The 23,592-nt window shown below is 30.6% G+C and overlaps 4 protein-coding genes across 4 annotated transcripts; 3 read left to right on the top strand and 1 right to left on the bottom strand.

The window, feature by feature from the left end:
* Positions 1-7,177: 7,177 nt before the first annotated feature.
* On the top strand, positions 7,178-9,426 carry LOC107005945 (GDSL esterase/lipase At2g31550-like). Its single transcript, XM_015204590.2, has 3 exons — positions 7,178-7,806; positions 8,499-8,754; positions 9,175-9,426. The coding sequence occupies exons 1-3, from the start codon at positions 7,180-7,182 to the stop codon at positions 9,369-9,371; spliced, it is 1,080 nt and encodes a 359-aa protein (XP_015060076.1). The 5' UTR covers positions 7,178-7,179; the 3' UTR covers positions 9,372-9,426.
* Positions 9,427-10,287: 861 nt separating this feature from the next.
* LOC107006641 (glycine-rich protein DOT1-like) lies at positions 10,288-11,050 on the top strand. Its single transcript, XM_015205157.2, has one exon. The coding sequence runs from the start codon at positions 10,390-10,392 to the stop codon at positions 10,792-10,794; it is 405 nt and encodes a 134-aa protein (XP_015060643.1). The 5' UTR covers positions 10,288-10,389; the 3' UTR covers positions 10,795-11,050.
* Positions 11,051-13,611: 2,561 nt separating this feature from the next.
* On the top strand, positions 13,612-15,359 carry LOC107005177 (UDP-glucuronate 4-epimerase 1-like). The gene has a single exon (XM_015203701.2). The coding sequence runs from the start codon at positions 13,845-13,847 to the stop codon at positions 15,141-15,143; it is 1,299 nt and encodes a 432-aa protein (XP_015059187.1). The 5' UTR covers positions 13,612-13,844; the 3' UTR covers positions 15,144-15,359.
* Positions 15,360-17,908: 2,549 nt separating this feature from the next.
* Positions 17,909-22,276, bottom strand: LOC107005944 (putative clathrin assembly protein At5g35200). The gene is made up of 16 exons (XM_015204589.2): positions 22,198-22,276; positions 21,238-21,362; positions 21,076-21,145; positions 20,798-20,895; positions 20,516-20,657; positions 20,309-20,409; positions 20,041-20,124; positions 19,910-19,960; positions 19,741-19,806; positions 19,584-19,649; positions 19,424-19,504; positions 19,243-19,320; positions 18,999-19,139; positions 18,833-18,914; positions 18,632-18,741; positions 17,909-18,545 (listed from the first exon to the last, which is right to left on the bottom strand). Exons 2-16 carry the CDS (start codon positions 21,310-21,312, stop codon positions 18,006-18,008), a joined length of 1,785 nt encoding a protein of 594 aa, XP_015060075.1. The 5' UTR covers positions 21,313-21,362; positions 22,198-22,276; the 3' UTR covers positions 17,909-18,005.
* Positions 22,277-23,592: the final 1,316 nt, after the last annotated feature.

Below are 23,592 nucleotides of genomic sequence, written 5' to 3'. Positions count from 1 at the left end.
ATTGAACTTTGATCAAAATCTCACCACACAATGCACATGAAACATAAGGTTAGTTTTATTCTTATCTTGATTGCATGCAAGAGAATTTTCAAGCATCACAAAAGTACAGATAAGAGGTACCACGAGAATCTGTAGTTTACCGCAAAGTCAGTCTTTTCAATCATATCGAATATATTTACATGCTCTTAACTACATGGTCCCGATCGAGCTGAAGACATGACTCTTACAGTATGTACAAGCAATTTTTTTTTGAAAGAATAATTACCGAATCCGAGAAGGGCTGCCTACGTATCTCATTAACATGAGAATCAGGTGTGCGTAGTTCATGCAGATGTAACTTTGAAAATATGCATAAACTATTTTATAATTTTTTTTTTGGAGAAGATAATACCGAACCCAAGAAGGGTTGCCTACGTATCTCACCGAAATGAGAATCAGGTACGCGTAGTTCGTGCAGATATGACTTAGAAAATATGTACAAACTATTTTTAATTTTTTTTTTTTTTGCAAAGGATAATACCGAACCCAGAAGGGTTGCCTACGTATCTCATTAATATGAGAATCAGGTACGCGTAGTTCGTGCAGATATGACTTAGAAAATATGTACAAACTATTTTTAATTTTTTTTTTTTTTGCAAAGGATAATACCGAACCCAGAAGGGTTGCCTACGTATCTCATTAATATGAGAATCAGGTACGCGTAGTTCGTGCAGATATGACTTAGAAAATATGTACAAACTATTTTTAATTTTTTTTTTTTTTGCAAAGGATAATACCGAACCCAGAAGGGTTGCCTACGTATCTCATTAATATGAGAATCAGGTACGCGTAGTTCGTGCAGATATGACTTAGAAAATATGTACAAACTATTTTTAATTTTTTTTTTTTTTGCAAAGGATAATACCGAACCCAGAAGGGTTGCCTACGTATCTCATTAATATGAGAATCAGGTACGCGTAGTTCGTGCAGATATGACTTAGAAAATATGTACAAACTATTTTTAATTTTTTTTTTTTTTGCAAAGGATAATACCGAACCCAGAAGGGTTGCCTACGTATCTCATTAATATGAGAATCAGGTACGCGTAGTTCGTGCAGATATGACTTAGAAAATATGTACAAACTATTTTTAATTTTTTTTTTTTTTGCAAAGGATAATACCGAACCCAGAAGGGTTGCCTACGTATCTCATTAATATGAGAATCAGGTACGCGTAGTTCGTGCAGATATGACTTAGAAAATATGTACAAACTATTTTTAATTTTTTTTTTTTTTGCAAAGGATAATACCGAACCCAGAAGGGTTGCCTACGTATCTCATTAATATGAGAATCAGGTACGCGTAGTTCGTGCAGATATGACTTAGAAAATATGTACAAACTATTTTTAATTTTTTTTTTTTTTGCAAAGGATAATACCGAACCCAGAAGGGTTGCCTACGTATCTCATTAATATGAGAATCAGGTACGCGTAGTTCGTGCAGATATGACTTAGAAAATATGTACAAACTATTTTTAATTTTTTTTTTTTTTGCAAAGGATAATACCGAACCCAGAAGGGTTGCCTACGTATCTCATTAATATGAGAATCAGGTACGCGTAGTTCGTGCAGATATGACTTAGAAAATATGTACAAACTATTTTTAATTTTTTTTTTTTTTGCAAAGGATAATACCGAACCCAGAAGGGTTGCCTACGTATCTCATTAATATGAGAATCAGGTACGCGTAGTTCGTGCAGATATGACTTAGAAAATATGTACAAACTATTTTTAATTTTTTTTTTTTTTGCAAAGGATAATACCGAACCCAGAAGGGTTGCCTACGTATCTCATTAATATGAGAATCAGGTACGCGTAGTTCGTGCAGATATGACTTAGAAAATATGTACAAACTATTTTTAATTTTTTTTTTTTTTGCAAAGGATAATACCGAACCCAGAAGGGTTGCCTACGTATCTCATTAATATGAGAATCAGGTACGCGTAGTTCGTGCAGATATGACTTAGAAAATATGTACAAACTATTTTTAATTTTTTTTTTTTTTGCAAAGGATAATACCGAACCCAGAAGGGTTGCCTACGTATCTCATTAATATGAGAATCAGGTACGCGTAGTTCGTGCAGATATGACTTAGAAAATATGTACAAACTATTTTTAATTTTTTTTTTTTTTGCAAAGGATAATACCGAACCCAGAAGGGTTGCCTACGTATCTCATTAATATGAGAATCAGGTACGCGTAGTTCGTGCAGATATGACTTAGAAAATATGTACAAACTATTTTTAATTTTTTTTTTTTTTGCAAAGGATAATACCGAACCCAAGAAGGGTTGCCTACGTATCTCACCGAAATGAGAATCAGGTACGCGTAGTTCGTGCAGATATGACTTAGAAAATATGTACAAACTATTTTTAATTTTTTTTTTTTTTTTGCAAAGGATAATACCGAACCCAGAAGGGTTGCCTACGTATCTCATTAATATGAGAATCAGGTACGCGTAGTTCGACCAGATAAGACATATAATAATTTAAAAATTTAGACACTTCAAATAAATTTCCAGGTCTAGCACCATTAAAAATTTGTAGTCATGAAGTGTTTTTTCTTTCTTTTTTTTTTTTTTTGCGCACCAATATGTTTTATAGCCTCTTAATTGTCAATATTTTATACTGTCTGTTGAATGTAACNTCTTTTTTTTTTTTTTTGCGCACCAATATGTTTTATAGCCTCTTAATTGTCAATATTTATACTGTCTGTTGAATGTAACCCACGAATTTCTACAGTAATGATTTGTTGTACTCTTTTTTAATGTTTTCTTGAATCTTTGTCTCTTCCCAATTTTCACGAGATCCAGACATCGTTATGACCATCCCCGACTGATGTCGGGGACGGTATCCCTACAAAAATATGAGAAATATGTGAGAGCGGACCAGCATGCAAAATAATAATAAAAATAAGTGGGTGTCATCTCATAGTCAAATACTCCCCTGATTTATCGTTTTGACTTGATATAATTGAGAAATGCAAGGACTCTAATTTTGGTAATCCTCTTGTGTCTTGCAACTTTGGACAAATAATGATTTCTTATTTCTGACATAAATCAACATTTCGCTTTGAAGAAGAGCAACTCAAAATGTAAGAGTGTTAGTTCCGGTACATAATGCAAAATATCACAGAAATAATGAATTAAACACATAAATACTGTTTTAATTAAAGAAAAACTGAATATATCACAAAGCATACAAACAATTATTGCGCGTCCTATACAAATATGTGACCCTTTTATGCCTAGGGTAGGCCTATCGATTTGAAGGATGTATACGTCATTTGAAATATTTCATTGCCCCAAAACTCAAATTTATACAAAATTTATGAATAAAACCTAATGGGAATACATAATAGGGGAAATGTATACAAAATAATCAGTCCCACGCAGGGGTACGACCCTAAACTGTGCATCCACAAAAGATCCTTCTTCTTTCTTGGCTTTTTGTAATCTTCGAGTGCCAACATCTTCGAATAGGCTAGTAGCTTGTGAAGCTCTTTCTTTAACTTATATAAACTATAATCTAATCTTTACCCTATGAGACAATGATTTTTTCAAACAACGTATACATCCTTCAAATTTAAACATATAAGTCTGAACATCCATTTAGGCCGTGGGCCGTTTTGGGCTCAGGGTGGTCTTCTAATGGGCACAACACGCCTTGGGTGTTGGTCATCTTAGGCTGATGCTTAAATTCGGATTTGGTTTTGCTCTATCCTAGGATGACTAAAATTGGTATAGAAGTGACAGTTACCCGAGTCGGACAGACAACGGGGTGAAGCTAATAAACGACGTTGGATGACCGCAAGCCAACTATTCGTTTATTACTTCCAAAGATTAGACTTGTGTGTTTTTCTGAAGGAAGTCGTGGTAAGCCACGTAACTTCCTTTGTCCTAATGCAAACTATTTGTCATTTGACGGGAATTATGCCATGAAATGCAATAAAAAATATATACACAATAAAATAAATAATGAATAAATACAATAAACAAATAATAAGCGAAATATAAAAATACAAGGTATAACATAACAATAGAACAAAAATTTCCTCAATTTGAAAAAAAAATTAAATTCATATTGGTTAAAACCTCTAAACTCCCCAGCAGAGTCGCCATTCTGTTTACATCCCTACTCTTTCGAAGTAGGGCGAAACGTCGCGGCAACTCGAAAATATATTAATTGATTCAATTTTAACAAAGTTTTAAAAATAAACAAGTTTTAAAAAGAGTCGCCACCTAATTTTAGGAAAACTAGGAAACCAATTATTAAAGAAAAGTCTACGAAACCAATTGATTCTAGGTAAGGGGTTCAAGTTATTCCGAAGGGAAGGGGTTAGGCACCCTTCGGAATCCACAAATGTGGTTCCCGACTGAATTCATATTTTTTTTTCAAATTGAGGAAAATAAAATATTGTACAAATATAATAGACATGCAATATACACAATAAAATAAAATAATAATCGGCCTAAAGTTTGCCTAACGTCAAAATAACAAAATAAAAATATAATTCGAACTTTTTCGAATAATTTCAAGGAGAAGCACCTCTGTGTACCTGTAAAGACACTTAGTAAAAGAGTTAGTACCAAATAAATATAAATAAAAATGAATAACTCAAATAATAACTAAAAAATAAAAAATCCGTCTTACTAACATGGGAGGCCTTGGAAATCGATGGTAATTTCTTCATCGGCCAAATTCAACATATAAAATATATAAACTTGAATTAAAATTCCGTCTTTCTAAAATGGGGAAGCCTCTAAACCCGACGGATAGATTTTTCATCGGCCATTCCAACAACTAAAATTAAATATAAACTTAAATTAGATTTTCCGTCTTTTAAAATGGAAAGCCTCCAAAACCGACGGAAAGTTTTTTTCATTGGCCCTTTTGACAAATATATTTAATATAACTTGAACATCAACAAAACATAACAAACTTATCCCAAGAGAATATGGAAAATAACAACCAAACTAAAACAACATAATTAGAAATGAAAACAACAATAACGTAATATATAAAAATAAAGATAACATTAAAATAGAATAATAACAAAACCCTGAAAAGTTAAGATAGCAAATAGTTGACTAACAATTTTAAAATAATAATAATAATAAATAAATAAACATCAAATCGTAAAATAATGCTAATATTAAAACTACAATAAACACAAATATTAATTAACTTTTAGAACTACATTAAACTAAAAAACAAAACAATGCTACATATAATAAACAAAAAACATAAAAGAGCTGGGAATTAAATAAAACAAGGCTAAGAAAAAAAAATTTACCTGGTTCTGGGCGGCGAACCGGAACTACGAGTTTGAAGAAGACGACTCCACCTCCTCAACTCAAAAAACCACAAAAACACTTTAAAATTTTTGAACTATGGGAACCAAGAATTCTCAAAATTTTATGAGTATTCTTTTGTTTTCCCCTCCAAATCCTCTCTAAAAATAGTGAATGAAGTGGGCTTATATAGAAACCCAAAAATCCTCAAAAAGGATGAAATACCGATGTGGGACTATTGCAAAATTTGAAAATTGTTTGAGAGACAATGTGGGAAAGGCAGATTTTTTTTATATTTTTTTTATTTGACTCAAAATGTATGAATTTCAAAATCATTGGACCAAAATTTGCTATTAAATAAATAAAGCTTCAAAATCACGAATTTTTAAAATGTTAGGCCAAAATTGGGTGTCAACATATCACATGTCAAACAAAATTTAAACTAAATGGCCGCGTGTATATATAATAATAATATATGAATATTGTATAATGGTAAATAATGGTATATATACATAACTATGTATCATAGAGGTATATATATTCATAATTTTATATACGCTGTTTATAGTATTTATACAAGCAATTCATCTTTCCAACAAACGTATACTTCTTTCTTCTATTTTTCAATATCGACTATTTCAAATCTTCTATAAATAGTCTCAAAATTTCAAACGGAGCTATAATTTCTTTTGTCTCAATTACCAGACAAGAAACCCTAATACACACGTATTTCTCCGCAAAGGAGTATATTTCTAAGTGATGGTGTAAAATTGCATTTATGTAAGATATAGACTATAATCTTCTATAAAAAAAAAGTCTCCAAAATTTCGAATTTTTGTATCCCTATTTTATGTGTTGAGATTTCAATCCTTGTTAAGAAATGGCACCATTGTCAAATAGTTACACTTGGGCTTAGGATGTTAATTTGTTAAAAATACTAGAGTCGAATGGCCAAATATTAAATGATAATTGTACTATTTTAGGATTAAAGGAATTTAATAGAATGATCATTTTGTCTAATTTATCTTTTTTATTTAATAAAAAACAAATGATCTATGAATAGATAACGAGTTTAATTTATGTATAAATAAATAAAGTTTTTTTTTACATTATCAAATCACTCAAATATATAAAATTGTAATTATAAAGATACTTAGATAATTTACGTGCTATAATCTACAAAGATGACCTAATGGTTAAAATTTCTTTTATACATCGTCAGTGAATATTAGTTAAACTCACAAATATCGTATCAATGTGAAAATATCGATAAAAAAAATGTGTAGAGAAATGCCAAAATTTGCCACATAAAGTTAGAGAAGCAAATGCAGTTTTCACACTAAAAAAATAGTCGATATTTTTTCATTTTTATCTAGTTTCAAGATTTTATTCAGAATTTTAGAAGCTAGCTAACACATCGTGTATGGCCTAGAATTCTCAAAAAAAATATGAGGTAGCAATATACAAAATTATAAATATCTTCTTTTACAAAAAAAAATAAATAAATACATAAATATACATTAAAAACTTTATTTGCAACAATTTAGGTACACATATATTTATCCTGGATAAAACAGTACAGTCCTATCATATCTTAATCTCTTCGTGAATATCCCTAATAGTTTACTCCTATCTGAAATAAAAACCCTAACTGAAACAGTCCAATCATATCTTAATCTCTTCCTAAATATCCCAATAGTTTACTCCTATCTGAACTAACAACCCTAACTGAAACAGAACTCGTCTTACAGACTCCTACTAAAACTCTACGTATACAAACTTACAACTATAAAAATGCATATTCCTAGCGTTAAACTTCAACTTTTTTTTTTAATTGGCATATCACACAATGGCATTTAAAACTTGCTTCTTCTTTTTCATGATATTATGTTATGGTAACATAATAGTAACTAGCCAATCCAATAATAATATTCCCAAATTCACATCCATTTTAGTATTTGGTGATTCATCAGTTGACACTGGAAATAATAACCATATTGATACTATAGCCAAAGGCAATCATTTACCATATGGTCAAGATTTCACTAACCATATCCCAACAGGAAGATTTTCTAATGGAAAATTAGTCCCAGACATGTTATCCATTTCATTAGGTCTAAAAAAAAATGGTGTTCCTCCTTACTTACAACGCGATTTGTCGAAAGACGATTTGCTTAGTGGAGTTTGTTTTGCATCAGGAGGAACAGGATTTGATGAACTAACAAGTAAAATTTCTGGAGTTATATCTATGAAGGAAGAGTTAGAATATTTTAAGGAATATTTGAGTAATATTAAAGATATTGTTGGAGGAAATAGTAGTGAAGTTGAAAGAATTGTGAATGGGGCTTTGGTTATTCTTAGTGCTGGGACTAATGATTTGATATTTAATTTTTATGATTTACCTAATAGAAGACTTCAATTCTCATTGAATGGCTACCAAGACTTTCTACTTGACAAACTCCAAAGCTTTATCAAGGTTAATACTACTTACTCTAATCTATAGTTCATTCGTAGCTAAATAAATTCTTTTATCGTTCATCTGTTTGTTAACTAATTTCTTATGTGTCGACTTTTTCTTAACATATCAACTGATATAAGAGTCAATAGTTCATTATGAAGTTGGTGGAGTGATACTACATTTGTATTTTACCATCATTCATAGGTCGAAGATATATATATTAAGAAAAAGCTATGAATTGACTTACATATAAATAAATTTTTAAAAATTTTTTGTCCTACTTTTTAAAATTTGTTTGAAAAAAAAGAAATTTTTATTTACTGAATTATACATTATTCATCCATATATCACTCTTTACTATGCACATTCGTGATCCCTTAGCCTATCTAGTTAATTTCTAATGTCACTCAAGTCCTTTTTTTTGTCCCTTTGCCTATCGTGGCGTAGCTACAGAAAACTCAGGATATTAACAATTTTTTTCGTAGAAAAATTTATTTTCATATATATATATATATACTAAATCTTGGACAGTAACGTAATTTTTAAATTCGTTATATATGCATCAAATATATCTATACTAAATCTTGAACAGTCTTAATAAAATTTCTGAATTTGTTACATATACGTCAAAAATGGACAAAAAAGTGATATACCAATATTTTTTAATTATTCTAACGTGTGATATTTTTTTATTTTTTTTTATTTTTCAGGAGTTATATTATCTTGGATGTCGTAATATTATAGTAAATGGATTGCCACCAATTGGTTGTCTTCCAATGCAAATTACAGCAAAATCTCCATTTTTTAGAAGTTGCATAAATGAAGAGAATTCTGATGCTGAAATTTATAACCAAAAACTTCAGGATTTATTAATTCAATTACAATCACATCTTCCTGGAAGCAAAATATTATATGCTGACACATATAATTTGATATCTGAACTTATCCACAACCCTCGATTACATGGTAAGTACTCTTTTCAATTAATAATTAATTATTAGTTTTTTAGTATATATATATATATAACCCTAATTTATTTTATCTTTAACCTATTTTATTTATCTTAAATATATAGTGGTGCTAGTCTATATTTAGTTATCTAAACATAAAAAAGATTTTGTTTTCAAAGTGATACTGAAAATTGAATTTGTGTTTGATTTGGAGTGAAAAAATTGAAAACACTTTATTGTTGTTTTTTAAATTCTTGAAGATTCTGGTTAAATGTGTTTTTTGAAGTTCAATTCCAAAAATATTGATGATATGCATGTTTTGGGCCATATTTCAAAAAAATATGTCATTTTATTTAAAACGTTAAGTCTAATAAAATACTAGAGTCACATATAATAATATATTTGAATATTTGAAATATATTATAAATTGTAACAGGATTTAAGGAAACAAAGGTAGGGTGTTGCGGAACTGGATTACTTGAAGCAGGACCTTTTTGCACCGAGCTATCTTACGTATGTTCAAATCCATCACGATTCGTATTTTTTGATAGTATTCATCCAAGTGAATCTACTTATGACAAGGCTGCTCAATACTTAATCGAGGAAATCCTCCCTAAATTTGGAGAAAATTAGTACTCTTAAAAGTTAGCTTTAGTGTTTAATTTGTTTTTGATAATTTTTTATTAGTTTAGCTAGTTCTTTATTAGTTTGTTTTTTTATATTTCTTTATTAGTTTGTTGCAAAAACAGAATTATATATATATCTTGATGTTTAATTAATTATCATACGTTCTAATATTATATTTATTGTTGTTTTCGTATGTCGTGGTTCACGTGAATTCATGCTCTCATTTTTAGATCATATATAGTAGTGTCATATTTTTAAAAGAATATTTAAATTATGTTCAAAGTATCATATAATAATATGGTGATGACTATCTAAAATATATCTTGTCTTTTTCAGTAACACCAGTAATACAAAATTTTCAAGTGTGCGACATTAAGGCACTATAATTATTTTATGTAATCAAATCAAATTTGTGTATTTAAATTTAAAACTAATAGTATTATACATGTTGGTTCTATAACTTTTAAAATTTAATAGTTCATATTAAGAATCAAAAAATCAAATTGATTAAGTTTATTTAACCGAAATCCTAAATAAGCCTCCGTTTTTTGATAATTTCTTTGTGGTTATACGTGTCTCTTTTCTATCAATTCCTTATTCACATGTCTCTTCTTTTTGTGTGTTGTATTATTGTCCACCTTAAAAATGTATAATTAGTGTATTTTATAACTATTCCACTATGGTAGTGGAATGGCCAGTACGTGGGTCGATGCAATTTCTTCATAACATGGGTTATCATATGACAAGTCCAAAAAAATAATAATAAACACTTTCTTAAATTGCATGATTTTAATTTCTCATCCACAAACTTTAGTCTAGCCCATTTTTAATAATGCACAATTGTCCCCCACTACCACTAAATTGTCATGTTTACCAACCAAATTGAAACCCTAGCATCAAAAACTATAAATAGCTTTACAAGTTATCATGTTTCACCACAACAAGAAATCAAGCAAAACTTGCTAAATAGAGGAATAATATTTGACTTTTGTTGAGTTTTACTACTTTTATTAGTGTTTTAAGTATGGCTAGGGTTAAGGCTTTAGGCTTTCTTGCTTTGCTTGTTTTGTCAACTCTTGTTATGGTCTCAGAGGGTCGGGTGGCACGTAAAGATTTGGGCCTAGATTTGGGTGGTGGTGTAGGAGTGGGTGTCGGTGCTGGGGTAGGGTTGGGCTTAGGAGGTGGAAGTGGTTCAGGGTCCGGTGCAGGAGCAGGTTCAGGTTCAGGGTCAAGATCAAGTTCAAGTTCTAGTTCAAGCTCAAGCTCAGGTTCAACTTCCTCAGGTAATGGTGGTGCAGGTTCAGAAGCAGGCTCATATGCTGGATCAAGAGCTGGTTCTGGTTCTGGTAATCGAGGTGGATCAAGTGAGGGAGGCTCAGAAGCAGGCTCATATGCTGGATCAAGAGCTGGTTCCGGTTCCGGTAATTAATAGTCCTAGATACGTAAGGATATCATGTAGCTATGGTGAAGGAAATGGTAACTAAATATTACATTAGAAAAAATAAATAATAGCTTATACTACTTTAATTTGAAATGAAAAAAAAAATAAAGAATAGACTGCATGAAGTCCTATATATATATAGTACGTAATGTGTCCCTTGTGTTAGTTAATTTGTATTGTCATCACTTGTGTATTATATTTTGTTTAAATCAATAGATGAATATAAGTTTGGTTTGTGTTTATATATTCTTTCTTTAGGTTTGTGTTTATATATTCTTTCTTTAGCTAAGTGTTGTTATTTTATATAATACTCTACTAGAAACTAAACGATCGATCAATATGTATTATTTTTAAATTTACGTAAATTTAATAGCTTCTGCCTAGACAATCGTAACAGAGAATGTGCTGGATTGGTCAAAAAGACACTATACCTAACTAATTTCAATTCATGACATTGATCAACCTTAGCTTATGCTTAATCTTTCTTTTATTTAATTAGTTAAATAAATACTATGCCAACCATTGAAGATTGGGATCTCAATCCTTCATTATAGAAGAAATTGATTATTCACATGACAACGAAATTATAATTTATTAATTAATTGATTAATTAAGACTGAATGTTCCACGGAACACTCTAGAATATCCAAATGGATGGCCAATATAAGTTAGTCATCTCATCAAAGAGTTGAATTTAATATTCTATCTGTCTTAATTTATGTGATAATTTTTATTTTTTGAAAGTTAAATAAATTAAATTTGATCAAAAATCTTTGTGTGAAATCTTCACACTTTTTAAAAATAAAATTTATATATTTGTAAACTACATAAAAATTGTTATAAGTCGCAATAATTGACAATTCAAAATAATTAAAAGATATATAAAAAATCTACAGTAAAAATAAACTTGCTTAAATCTCGAAATACGAAAAATGTCACATAAACTAAGATGAAGGAATAATTTTGATTTTACTTCATAAATTGATGATATTGATTTTAAATACTTGCTTGGAGTGCTAGTTGAGATACCGGGTACTTATTACTGATAAAAAATAATAGGTATCATATTAAATTAATCGAGGTACATAAAAACTCACTTAACAGTCTACCTATTTGTTACACATTTTTAAATTATTCTAGTTGGGACCTTCATAGAACCATCTCTAAGCATAGTTATCAAGAAAAATTACAATAAAATATTTTATTACGACGTGCAAGCTGCAAAATTAGCTTAATTAAAGCATGTACTTACCAAACTTAGGGTCCTAATAATATTATTTTATTTTTATAAATTATAAGAATAAGTGTACACTAACTTTCTAACGTGGTCCAACTATAGTAATGTCTCTTTAGTTGTATTATTATCTTTCCTAGGGAGAATAATATGAAATAATCACACATTATTTACTTATTAAGTAAACATTCTACACTTTTAATTCCATTGCTACAAATTTATTATCAAAATAATTGAAATTTGTACTTTTTTAAGTCTTAGTGTGTCACGAGTATGTTGGTTTCATATATTATGCACACATGTGCTAGATGTTCTAATCTTTTTCCATATTAATTAAAATTTCCAAAAAAATAAATCCACCGAAATGTAAAACATTATTGAATTAAGGGTAATTTGGTAATTGACTTAGATATGAATTATATACATGCAAGCACTTAATTTCTTATAAGTAATATTATATTTGATAGTTAATTAGAAGGTAAGTTATTGGTGTATAAAGTTAATAGAAAATTATTGGAAACACTCTTAATTTTAGTGTGAATTAGTAGTTTTATTCTTAAACAATCTTAGAAATACCCTCTATTACTTGACTGACTGTACTTAAGTACAACATGATTTTTGCAACATAAATGAAATACACCCTTTAATCCTCACCAGATTTATAGATATTTTCAACACCTCTGTCAACTTTTTATTAAGGACCTGTTTGATCATAGATTTTTCAAACAATATTTAGGGAGAAATTTGACAAATAGTGTTTGGCTATATAATTTGTCGTTACTTGGCAGAGATCTTTTGAAAATTAAAATTTTACATCAAACTTTTATCTTTTTACAAAAACACTCTCTATTGTAGTGTTTGCATTTAATTACATAATTTTTTTTACGTAAACACCAAAGTGGTTATGAAATATTTTTGAATATGAAATTGATGATATGATTGTTGACGAAAATGATGACAAAGATGATATATGGAATAATGCTTGTTCCATTCACTCCAAACTATCACATTGCTCTAGTATCATGGACACTCTTTGTTATTTGTTACAACGAAGATCGAATAGACTTATAATACAAACTTATGGCTAATTTTGATAGTTTTTAAAACTTATGGATATAAATCACATTTTTCTAAAAAAGTGAAATATATTTTTCAAATAATATAGCCAACACATATGGTGAATTTCAGAATATTTGAAAATCTATTGTCAAAAACTAGTTAAGAGTTTCATCATCTTATAAAAATTTGAGATCACTAACTATGTAATGTGACAGATCGATAATGTGTCTATGTTTAGTTAGTCAAGTAGTAATTTGTTCTCAAAATTGTCAATGATTGAAAAACAAATACAGCAAATTCAGAAACATTTTCAATATTCCTCTCATTAACGAAGAAATGAGCATAGAAAATAAAATAACTAATACGTATATAATAATCTCAATATAATTACTATCTACTAAAAAAGAAAATATATACAAACTTATAACTAATTATCTTTTACATTTTCTATTTTAACCCATCCCTTTCTTTCTCTATCCTCTCCACTTTCCTAAATTTACACTGTGTGCCATTTAGCTGTCCTTTCTCTCTCTTCAAAAATCATCATTTCTTTTTACGCGTTCACGCGTTTATTCGAAGCTCTATTTGTATATGCTCTGTCCTATATATAATCCTCCATTTCTGTGCAGATATTAAATACCATTTTTATCTTATATCAATAACATCTAAATATTGTAACAATTTCTTCTATCTTATTTCAAAAGAGGAAAAAATTATTTTCTTCGATTTGAAAAAAAAAATTAAAATGAGAGGATTAGAAGAAGAATTTATTCCATCAACACCAGGAAAATTCAAAGACAAAACGTATTACTCCGGCAACCGGCAATTCCACCGGTGTTTCGCTTCAACAAGTACAATGTTTTTATGGGCATTGTTTTTATTAGCTTTAACGGCGTCGTATTTGAGTTTTCAATCCTTCATAAACTCCGGTACCCGGTATCTCTCCTCCACATGGGGTAGTCTTCATTGGGAGAAACAAGTTCGTGATTCCGCCCAAATCCACCGTGTTAACGGCATGTCCGTACTCGTCACCGGTGCCGCCGGTTTCGTCGGATCTCACGTTTCAATCGCATTGAAAAAACGTGGAGACGGTGTCGTCGGAATTGATAATTTCAACAATTACTATGACCCTTCGTTGAAAAAAGCTCGAAAAAATCTGTTGAATTTGCAAAATGTGTACCTCATTGAAGGAGATATTAACGATGTGCATCTGATATCAAAGCTATTCGATATCGTAGCGTTTACGCATGTAATGCATTTAGCTGCACAGGCCGGTGTTCGTTACGCCATGGAAAATCCCAAATCTTATGTTCATAGTAATATCGCTGGGCTTGTTACTCTTCTCGAAGCTTGTAAAAATGCAAATCCTCAACCCGCCATTGTTTGGGCAAGCTCGAGCTCAGTTTACGGGTTAAACGAAAAGGTACCGTTTTCTGAATCGGATCGAACGGATCAACCCGCTTCGTTATATGCAGCAACGAAGAAAGCTGGTGAAGAAATTACACATACTTATAATCACATTTACGGGTTATCAATAACCGGGTTGAGATTTTTTACTGTTTATGGACCATGGGGAAGACCCGATATGGCTTATTTTTCGTTTACCCGGAATATCTTACAAGGTAAATCAATAACAATTTATCGAGGTAAGAATCGAGTTGATTTAGCACGTGATTTTACGTACATAGATGATATTGTGAAAGGGTGTGTTGGGTCACTTGATACAGCAGGGAAGAGTACCGGGTCGGGTGGGAAAAAACGGGCCCCGGCTATGTTTCGGATATTTAATTTGGGTAATACTTCGCCCGTTACGGTACCGATGATGGTTGCAATGTTAGAGAAGCATTTGAAAGTAAAAGCTAAAAAACATGTATTGGATATGCCTGGAAACGGCGACGTTCCGTTTACCCATGCGAATATTAGTTTGGCCCAAAAGGAACTCGGGTATAAACCGACAACCAATTTGCAAACCGGGTTGGGGAAATTCGTTAGGTGGTATCTCTCCTATTATGGTTATAGTCAAGAAAAGTCTATGAAAGAATAATTTTTTTTTATTTAATTATTTTTAGAATTTTTAGATTTTATGTTATCGCGAAAAAAGCAAAAAGAAGAGGAAGAAAAAAAAGAAAAAGAATATTATTCTTTTCTTGTGGGAAGGAGGAGTGACTCCTCCTTCCATGTTAGAGCATTATTGTTGTTATTACTTGCTTTTCTTGTAAAAGGAGATTAAAGAAAATAAAAAAATTGCTCATTCTTTCAATGGTATTTGCACCTTTTTTTAAAAAAAAATTATATGTTAAATAAAAGCACATGTGTGGGAGCATATATTAGTGAGTATGCTTTATATTTGATTTTAATATTTATATCAAAATTTAATTAAATTTGAATTTAAACGACTCTATATTATAATTTTGATTCTCTTTTAAATAAATTTATAGATAAAAAAGTCTTGATAATATAAAGTGAGTATTTATTTCCAAACATTGGATACTAGATATTTGATATTTGAGTTGAATGAATTTATATATTTTGATGACAAATATTTTTTATAAAAAGTAAAATTATTTTTTATATAAAATTATATGTTATACGAATTTAATTTAATCGAATTTTAATATGACATCGAGTATAAAAAAGAAGGGAAAATTGTATATAATAGCAAACTAATAACCTAAATTAAATGGAATAGCTAGGGTTTGATTTAGTTGTTCTCCATAGCAAACGTTGGCAAAAATTTGCCAGGCGTCTCTCTCCCAGAAGTCTCGCTCGCCACTCTCCCATTCTCGCCTCTCTCGCTTTATATACAGAAGTGTATAATTTCTGTTTCTGTTTTGTATAAAGCGAGAAAAACATATATCTTCTTGCTATACACTTATAATTATGCAATATACATACATTTTAATTCGATTCAACTGTATGCAAAACTAATTATACAATTGCAGCGAAATAGACCAGCGAATTATACAGTTTAGGCCAGCGAATTATACACTTGTATATGTATGGCGAATTATACAGTTTTTATGTTTGCTATGGAGCGCAATTATACAAAGTTTGCTATAGCATATAAATATGAATTTTTTGTTTGCTATATGTGAAAGTTGCCCAAAGAAGAATAGCAGACAGCTAAGGTCCATCGAGAAGGACGGCTGAGTAAAGGCGTGAAATACGGCTACGGGTTAATAGTGGGGCCCAATACCATGTGACTCTTCTAATTGCAGTTCCGCTGGATTGGACCCACCATATTTATTTTTTTTAATTAATAAGACAGATAAATGAAATTTAATATAGTAGAAAAATGAAGGTAAATATACATTTATTCTGATTTATATATTTATTTTTTAGAAAATTTGAAGATTTTACGAGGATATCTTGATTTATTTTTTATATTTTTATTTAAAATTTAAATTCGTATGAGTAGATTATTAATTAAATTTAATTCTTAAAGTAAAACTATCATATAAGTTGAGATAGCAAAACTAATATAATATTCACATTGTTATTTTTAAAAAAATAAACTTGATCATTCACTTTCTTTTTTTCATACATTGCACCAAAAAAAGAGTCTAGAGATGCACATGGAGAGAGGAGGAACAATCTTTTTTTTTTTTTTAATTAAATGCTTTGTTTGATTGTTATTTATAGGGCATGGGATCTAGCGTTTGTCGGTTTAAAATGAGTATTAAGTTTTTATATAAATATATTGGATACTAAATTTAATTTTAAATTTTAACTTTGACATTCAATTTTCATAGTGCACAAACATGTATTTAAATTATTCTATCTTTAAATAAACGGTAAAGGATCAAAATTGTCCCTTAACTATGCGAACTAGATCACTTATACCCTCCATTACATTTGGGATCAAAATACCTTGTTGTTATTTAGGAGACCACAAATACCCTCAAGAGTTAACACCCCAATTTTTTAGTGATGTGACATGCCACATGAGACTAATCCCTTCAGTTAAGCGCTACCAACTAAGATCACTACAAAAGAACTTGACCTTTAATGGCGACAAAGTCGGCACAAATTCCCAAAATATTGTCACTAAAAGTTTTTTAAAGTAAATAAACACGCGATTTTTAAAACCAAAGAGAGTGAAATGCAAACGGTCCAATCTGTATCAGTGAATCACTCAATGACAGCCAACTAATCAAATATTCTACAAGTCAATTTCAAAATTTTGAAAAAAAAAGAATGAGATTTTAATTTGAAATATAAAAATATACGTAAAATGGATTCATTAAGGATAGAGTTGTCATTTCAACATTTTTTTAACCGTTTTGGGCCTCAAAAATTATTTCTAACTCGTGCAAAATACGTGCACATCACGCGTTTTGCCAGGTAGGACTCGCGTGTTTATTTATTAAAAGGTTGGATAGTTAAAGTGCTTGTTTGTGCACTTTGAAAATTGGAGATCAAAGTTAAAATTTAAAGCCAAATTTAGGATCTAATATATATATTATGCCTTCTTTATTTATTTACTTTCTGTTTCGTTTAAAGTTTTCTATTATATTTATGTAATTTCTCGTGATAAAATATCACTTTATCTTTTGTTTTTTCTTGAGAAATTTTGTTTACTCTTTTTTGGAAATGGAGAGTTTTTAGTTACAACATTTAGTTGAATACTTCTACAATCATACTATGTAGTTTACCTGATACTTGGTGTTGGGGGAGATGACAGATATTCTACGGGATTAATCGAGGTACACAAAAGCTGACCCGAAAATCAGGATCATTAAAATAAAAGAATTAAGAAATCCATAAACTATTTATAAATACTTGACTATGAAATTTTTGAGATCGTTCTATGAATCTGTAAACTTTAAATCCTGAATCCATCTCGGGTACAAATTGCATGCATTAATAAGTTCCATAATTTATTTATTTTTTTGGAAAAATGAGTTTAAACTAAGCTAGAGTGTGAGTTTTGATTTTGAGAGACATGAGATTGATCCTGAGAAGGATTATTATAATTTGTAACATCTTGATCACTAAAAGGATTCCCAAATGGATTTTTGTCATTATTGTTAACCAATGCTGCTGGTCCTTCTAATAGTAGTTGAGGCACATCACCTACTATATTTTCTTGAATTTGTATTGCTTCATGTTGTTGAATCATATTCTGTTGTTGAAGAGACACAATAGCCATTTGTTGCTGCATCATCAAGGTCTCGTGTTGTCCGATGAACGATTCGTGTGATTGAGACATATTAGCAGCTTGTTGTTGCATGAAAACACCATAGTCATGGTAATGAGCCATAGCAGCCATTTGTGCATCATTTGTTCCAGAGCTATAAAATGCATCTTGTGTAGTATTATCAGCTACCTCGAACGGATTAGACGAAACTTCCCTATTGTAAGGCTCATTTACAATGTTCTGTCTTGCCAATGCTGTTTCATATAGATTATCCAACTTTGATCTATCTAGTACTCCACCCTGTATCTGAAAACAGGACACACATAGTTTTCAAACTCTTAACGTTATAGTCGTTGCCACGAGCACATAAACAGTTTGGTAATAAGGCTAACCAGATTATTATGATCTATGGATGCCCCCGTTGATGCTGTAACGAGTTCTAACTCCCAGCCTGTAGGTTGAGTACTCTGATCTGAATTGCTCAAAGAATTCGATAACTCATCTACACATAACGTGATGCATCATTTTGTGAACAAAGCTTAGAACGTAGACTCGTCTAGTTTGAAACAAGATGAAAAGAAAGAACAGTATACCTGGTGTACTAATAACTAAAGCTAACGCGTTGTTGTTATCTTCTGGTGCAATTGATTGATCTTCACTTGGTTCATCAAAAGACTATAGATATTCGTTATTAGCTACGCGTAATCATTGTGAAATATCATTTCATTTTTCTTATTTAGGAGTTAAGAAGGTTCTTACTAAAAGATCAGGAATGAGAGGCGGGGCTGGAGTCTCCACGTTACTCTCTTCTTTCGTCTCTACTTCAGTTTCTTGCTCTTCATCAGCCTCTAGTTTTGACCCCCGAACAGCAATAACCTTGGTATTCTGGTCATCGTCGTCCTGTTGATATAACGAAAAGGAAAAATAGCATTAATAGTAAACAGAGAAGAACGAGTTCTGTAGGTTCAACTATATAAGATCACACTCATTTCTAACAACATACCGGCTTCCATGTAAGCATAAGAGGTTTTGGTGCATCCGTCAAGTACTCTTCCATCGCTAATATGAATGATTCCGGGGGCTATAACGTTATCAAACAAGCACACAAATCTGTAAGTGACTTGAAACTTGAAATGAGAAACCGGCACCAGAATGTATAAAAGAACAATGTCAAAATGGATTACCTTTTCTATCTTAACGTACTTCTGCCCTCGTCCAAAATCAAGGTTCCTACATATCTCAAAGAACTCGGATAGCTTTACTGCCTGCATATCACACACATTTCCAAGTATCAAAACAAACCATGCACAACGAGTCGATATATACAAAGGAAAATGCACATACCTGATCTCCTGCCCTTCGATAAATTTCAAGTGCTCTAACTGCATCATGACGTTGCATCTCAAAAAACTATACAAGGTTATAAGTCGATCAGTGTTGCTTTTTTATATTACAAATAGATTCGATAATAGAATCAAACACGGGGATTGTTATATTGTACCTTGTCTACTAAGTTAAGCATTCCATCAGCAATTGCTACATATAGACTTGCACTTTCTGCTGCAACCTGTGTTAAGCAAAAGTTGATATTTGAATGTGAAAAAAGCTTCTATATCGAATAAACTTAGTTGTATATACATATAGTGAAAGGACATTCGATAATTACTTACAATCGAAAGGGCATGCTGAATCAAGAAGTTATATTGAGCTGCTCCCTTTGGCTGAAAATATGACAGTAGTCATTATCCCTCTTAAAGTAAAACAAATGAATCGGTTATTCAGTAATTGATCGATTCATCACCTGGCAATCGAACAGACGAGAGAGCAGTTTCTGTAAACAAGGTACTGTCTCTATCAAGGTTGGAGTGTTTAGTTCCTTCATTCTCTGTTCAGTATCAACAACAAATGATTTGTTCGTTCGAAAAAAAAAACAAAACTGATCATTGACATATCAAAAGTACATTTCGCTATAATTTGTGCTCATAACATGACATTTCTAGCGCAGAAAGACCATGTTTAAAGTTAAAGAGTTACTTAATATATGGCGTCAACAAGGTGAAATAGAATACCTTTCGTTCTCTCTGAAAATCAAATTTCACCAAGCAGTAGCAATCAAGGTATTCTTCGAGATATAAAGCATATGAACGAATCCATGTAGAATAGCCCCATGCTTCACAATCGATCAAAAATTAGACGTATACACATGGTTAGTTTAACACATTTTAGCTAGTTGTAACTTTTTGCATATGATAAGCCAATAGAGGTGATATATGTACCATTTGCACTCGAATCATCCTTGAAATGTGTTAGGTTTAACAAGTGGCCTCGATGAGCACTATAGTTAATAAGCTCTTGAAGAAATGATATATCAACTTCCCTCATAGCACGATGAATAACAACTAAAGCTTTTAGCGCAACCTGAAGAAAAGAAAATGAACCTTTCAACCACAGAGAGGACGATATTATAAGTAGTCCTATCTGATTTTATAACTTAAAGAGAAAAAACTAAAAAGAAGTAAAACGCGTTAATTGAAGTAAAAGAAGTCATTGGATCATACTTGCCAAGTATGTGTTTTGGCGAGCCTCTTGGCAAGAGTATGTAAGCAATAGCCAACATCTGCTCGAGGTCTGTTGCATGATATCGCATTGAAAAAAGCTGCAAAAAGGAGAAGTGAACTTATATAACACTGGAAAAAAACATGTTTGTGCACATCATATAAGTCGGAAAACAAAATAACATAGTCCAAATTTTCCATAAACAACACTAATTTCATCAGGGCTTGACTCAGCCACATGCTGGTGAGACCACTAAAACGATTGAGAAAACTGAACTTACTTTGTACGTGCTTCTCCTTTGGCATTACCTCGATATGATTAGTGGCTTTGAGTATAGCAACATCAAGTTTCTGAAAAAAAGAACATAACATGTATTCTTAACTAATGATTTCGGACTTCCAGTAACTCAATATTAAGAGTAGAATTCGAATAAATACTTCACCTTGTACTCACTGTTAACCTTCGCCATCCCAACCATTGTGGAGTCCTTTAAAGCACCAAACGCTTTTCTCGCCATATATATATATATATGAAGTAATCGGAACCCCCTACAACATACTATATTTCCTGCAACAAATTTCACATAACACATCCTGGATTCGTTTTATTATAGAACGTCAAATCACTAACAATATTCTACGAGTAGTTAACAAAATCTAGTATGCTAATAGGCAGGGGCAGATACAGAGAGTCTTCACCTGAGCTCCCTCGACAAAAAATTATACTGTATATATATAGATTTTGAATCGCATGAACGCAATGTTTAGTGGTTTAGAGGTTAAAAGAAATCACTAGGTTCCAAGTTTAAACTCCCTTAATGAAAATACTGGATCCGTCACTGCTAATAGAAAGCTATATATTGTTAAGTATGATTATATTAATGGGATTTGATTAACCATTTTCATAACCTCAACAAATTTTTTCACTTTCATGGAAAAAAATGTGATTATTTACAACAATTAAGTGATCTCAAATTGATCAAAAGATTGATAAAACAAACTATTCAACAGCTCATGCTGAGGCCAATGGGGGCCTATATTTAATACGTTCAGCTGAATTCAGTATTTTTTTAACAAGGAAAATACATGTGCATTACAAAATGACTAATTAAAATTTTACTACTAAGTATAAAATTTTGAATCCATGCATTATTTAATTTCACAAGTGGAATGATCAGTGTTTAGAACTTATTGAATTAAATCTTGCATCCGTCTCTGATCTATAGAAATTACTAAAAAGGAGAAAATGACAAAAAAATAATAAATATTTATATATGATTCATTAATTGGAAAATCATTATGAATGATCATGAATATAACGCATTTACCAAAAAATAGATATAAATGTGATTATACAATATATGTATGAACACAAATAATACAAGTATAGAGGAGATGGTTACCGATCGCCGTCCGGTGACCGGAATATACTCCGGTGATTGAGTGGGTAATTAAGTTAACAAAGATGAGGGAAAAAGAAAATCATGCTATTATTATTGTTATTATAATTATTATTATAGGATCATAAGTCAAGAGGCCAAAAAAATAGACATAAATATTTTTGGGTTTGCTAAAGATTCGGTATAGTGATTTTGACAATTCTATAATGGTATAAATGTGTTATAATGGAATGAGACGGTCGAGTCGAATATGAGCAGATAAAAAATGAATTAAGTAAAGGGCAGAGTAAAATATTTGATTTTATGTGCATTTGATATGGAGAAAAAAGGTAATTCCAATGGACTAAAGATGACAAGTTTTATTATATTTCGTACGACGAAAAAATATTTTTTATATTTTCTTAGAAAATATTTTCATAAAAATCAAGTGGTCTTGAATCGAGGTTGGAAGGTTAAAATTTGTATCTCGATTCAAAGTCGGAAGTTGGATCTCAGATTTGGATCCATTTCGGATGGTCAGATTTAAGGAAAGTTTTGAGATTTTTTCCCTTACTTTATATACGTATGAAAGTTCTAGAGGAAATCTATTTAATAATATTTTTCAAAACAATTACGCTAACCAAACATGATTTTTTTTTCAGAAAACAAATACCAAAATGATTGACCAAAAATCAAACAAGAATTCATGATCATCTATGTTTTTTGTTGTGTGTATTAATGCACATATGTATATTTTTTAAAATATGGCTTATCAACTCCATTCATGATGATCAATAAGCGATATTATTGTCTCGATAGGATTAATGTCATTTTTCTTGTAGATTTACAAAATAAGAATTCAGAATTATCTAAACTTTTCGAGAGTATTGATTCATTATTTTTTTAAAATATGTCTGACCAACTCCTAATAATCTCAAATTTTTTTAACACCGTTCATGACGATCTAGTGAACAATATTCATTGTTTCTACATGATTGAAGGCATCTTTTTTTTTCTCGAGTTTCCTGGGAATTGAGGATACACATTATTTCCACACAAATAACATCACTTCTTTTGAAGTTTCAAGATTACCAAATATAAATTTAGGATTATTGAACCTTCAAATACAATTAATAAACTCTATTCAGCCTCAAATTTAGTAGGTCACAAAAAATTTTGAAAGGTCAAATATTAAAATAAATATATACTCTCTCCATCCATTTTTATTTGTCATTTTGTGTTTTTCAGAAATCAATTTGACTAATTTTTAAAGTTAAATTAGATTATATTAATTCGATATTTTCAACAAGAAATTTAGATATAAAAAAACTATAAGAAAGTACTATAAATTACAATTTTATTCATATCAATATGATGAAAAAATATATCTTAAAATATTAGTCAAAGTTATTATAGTTT

Source organism: Solanum pennellii, chromosome 12 (assembly GCF_001406875.1).
Source record: "Solanum pennellii chromosome 12, SPENNV200".
NCBI lineage: Eukaryota > Viridiplantae > Streptophyta > Magnoliopsida > Solanales > Solanaceae > Solanum > Solanum pennellii.
This window is presented reverse-complemented; position numbering and strand designations above follow the sequence as displayed.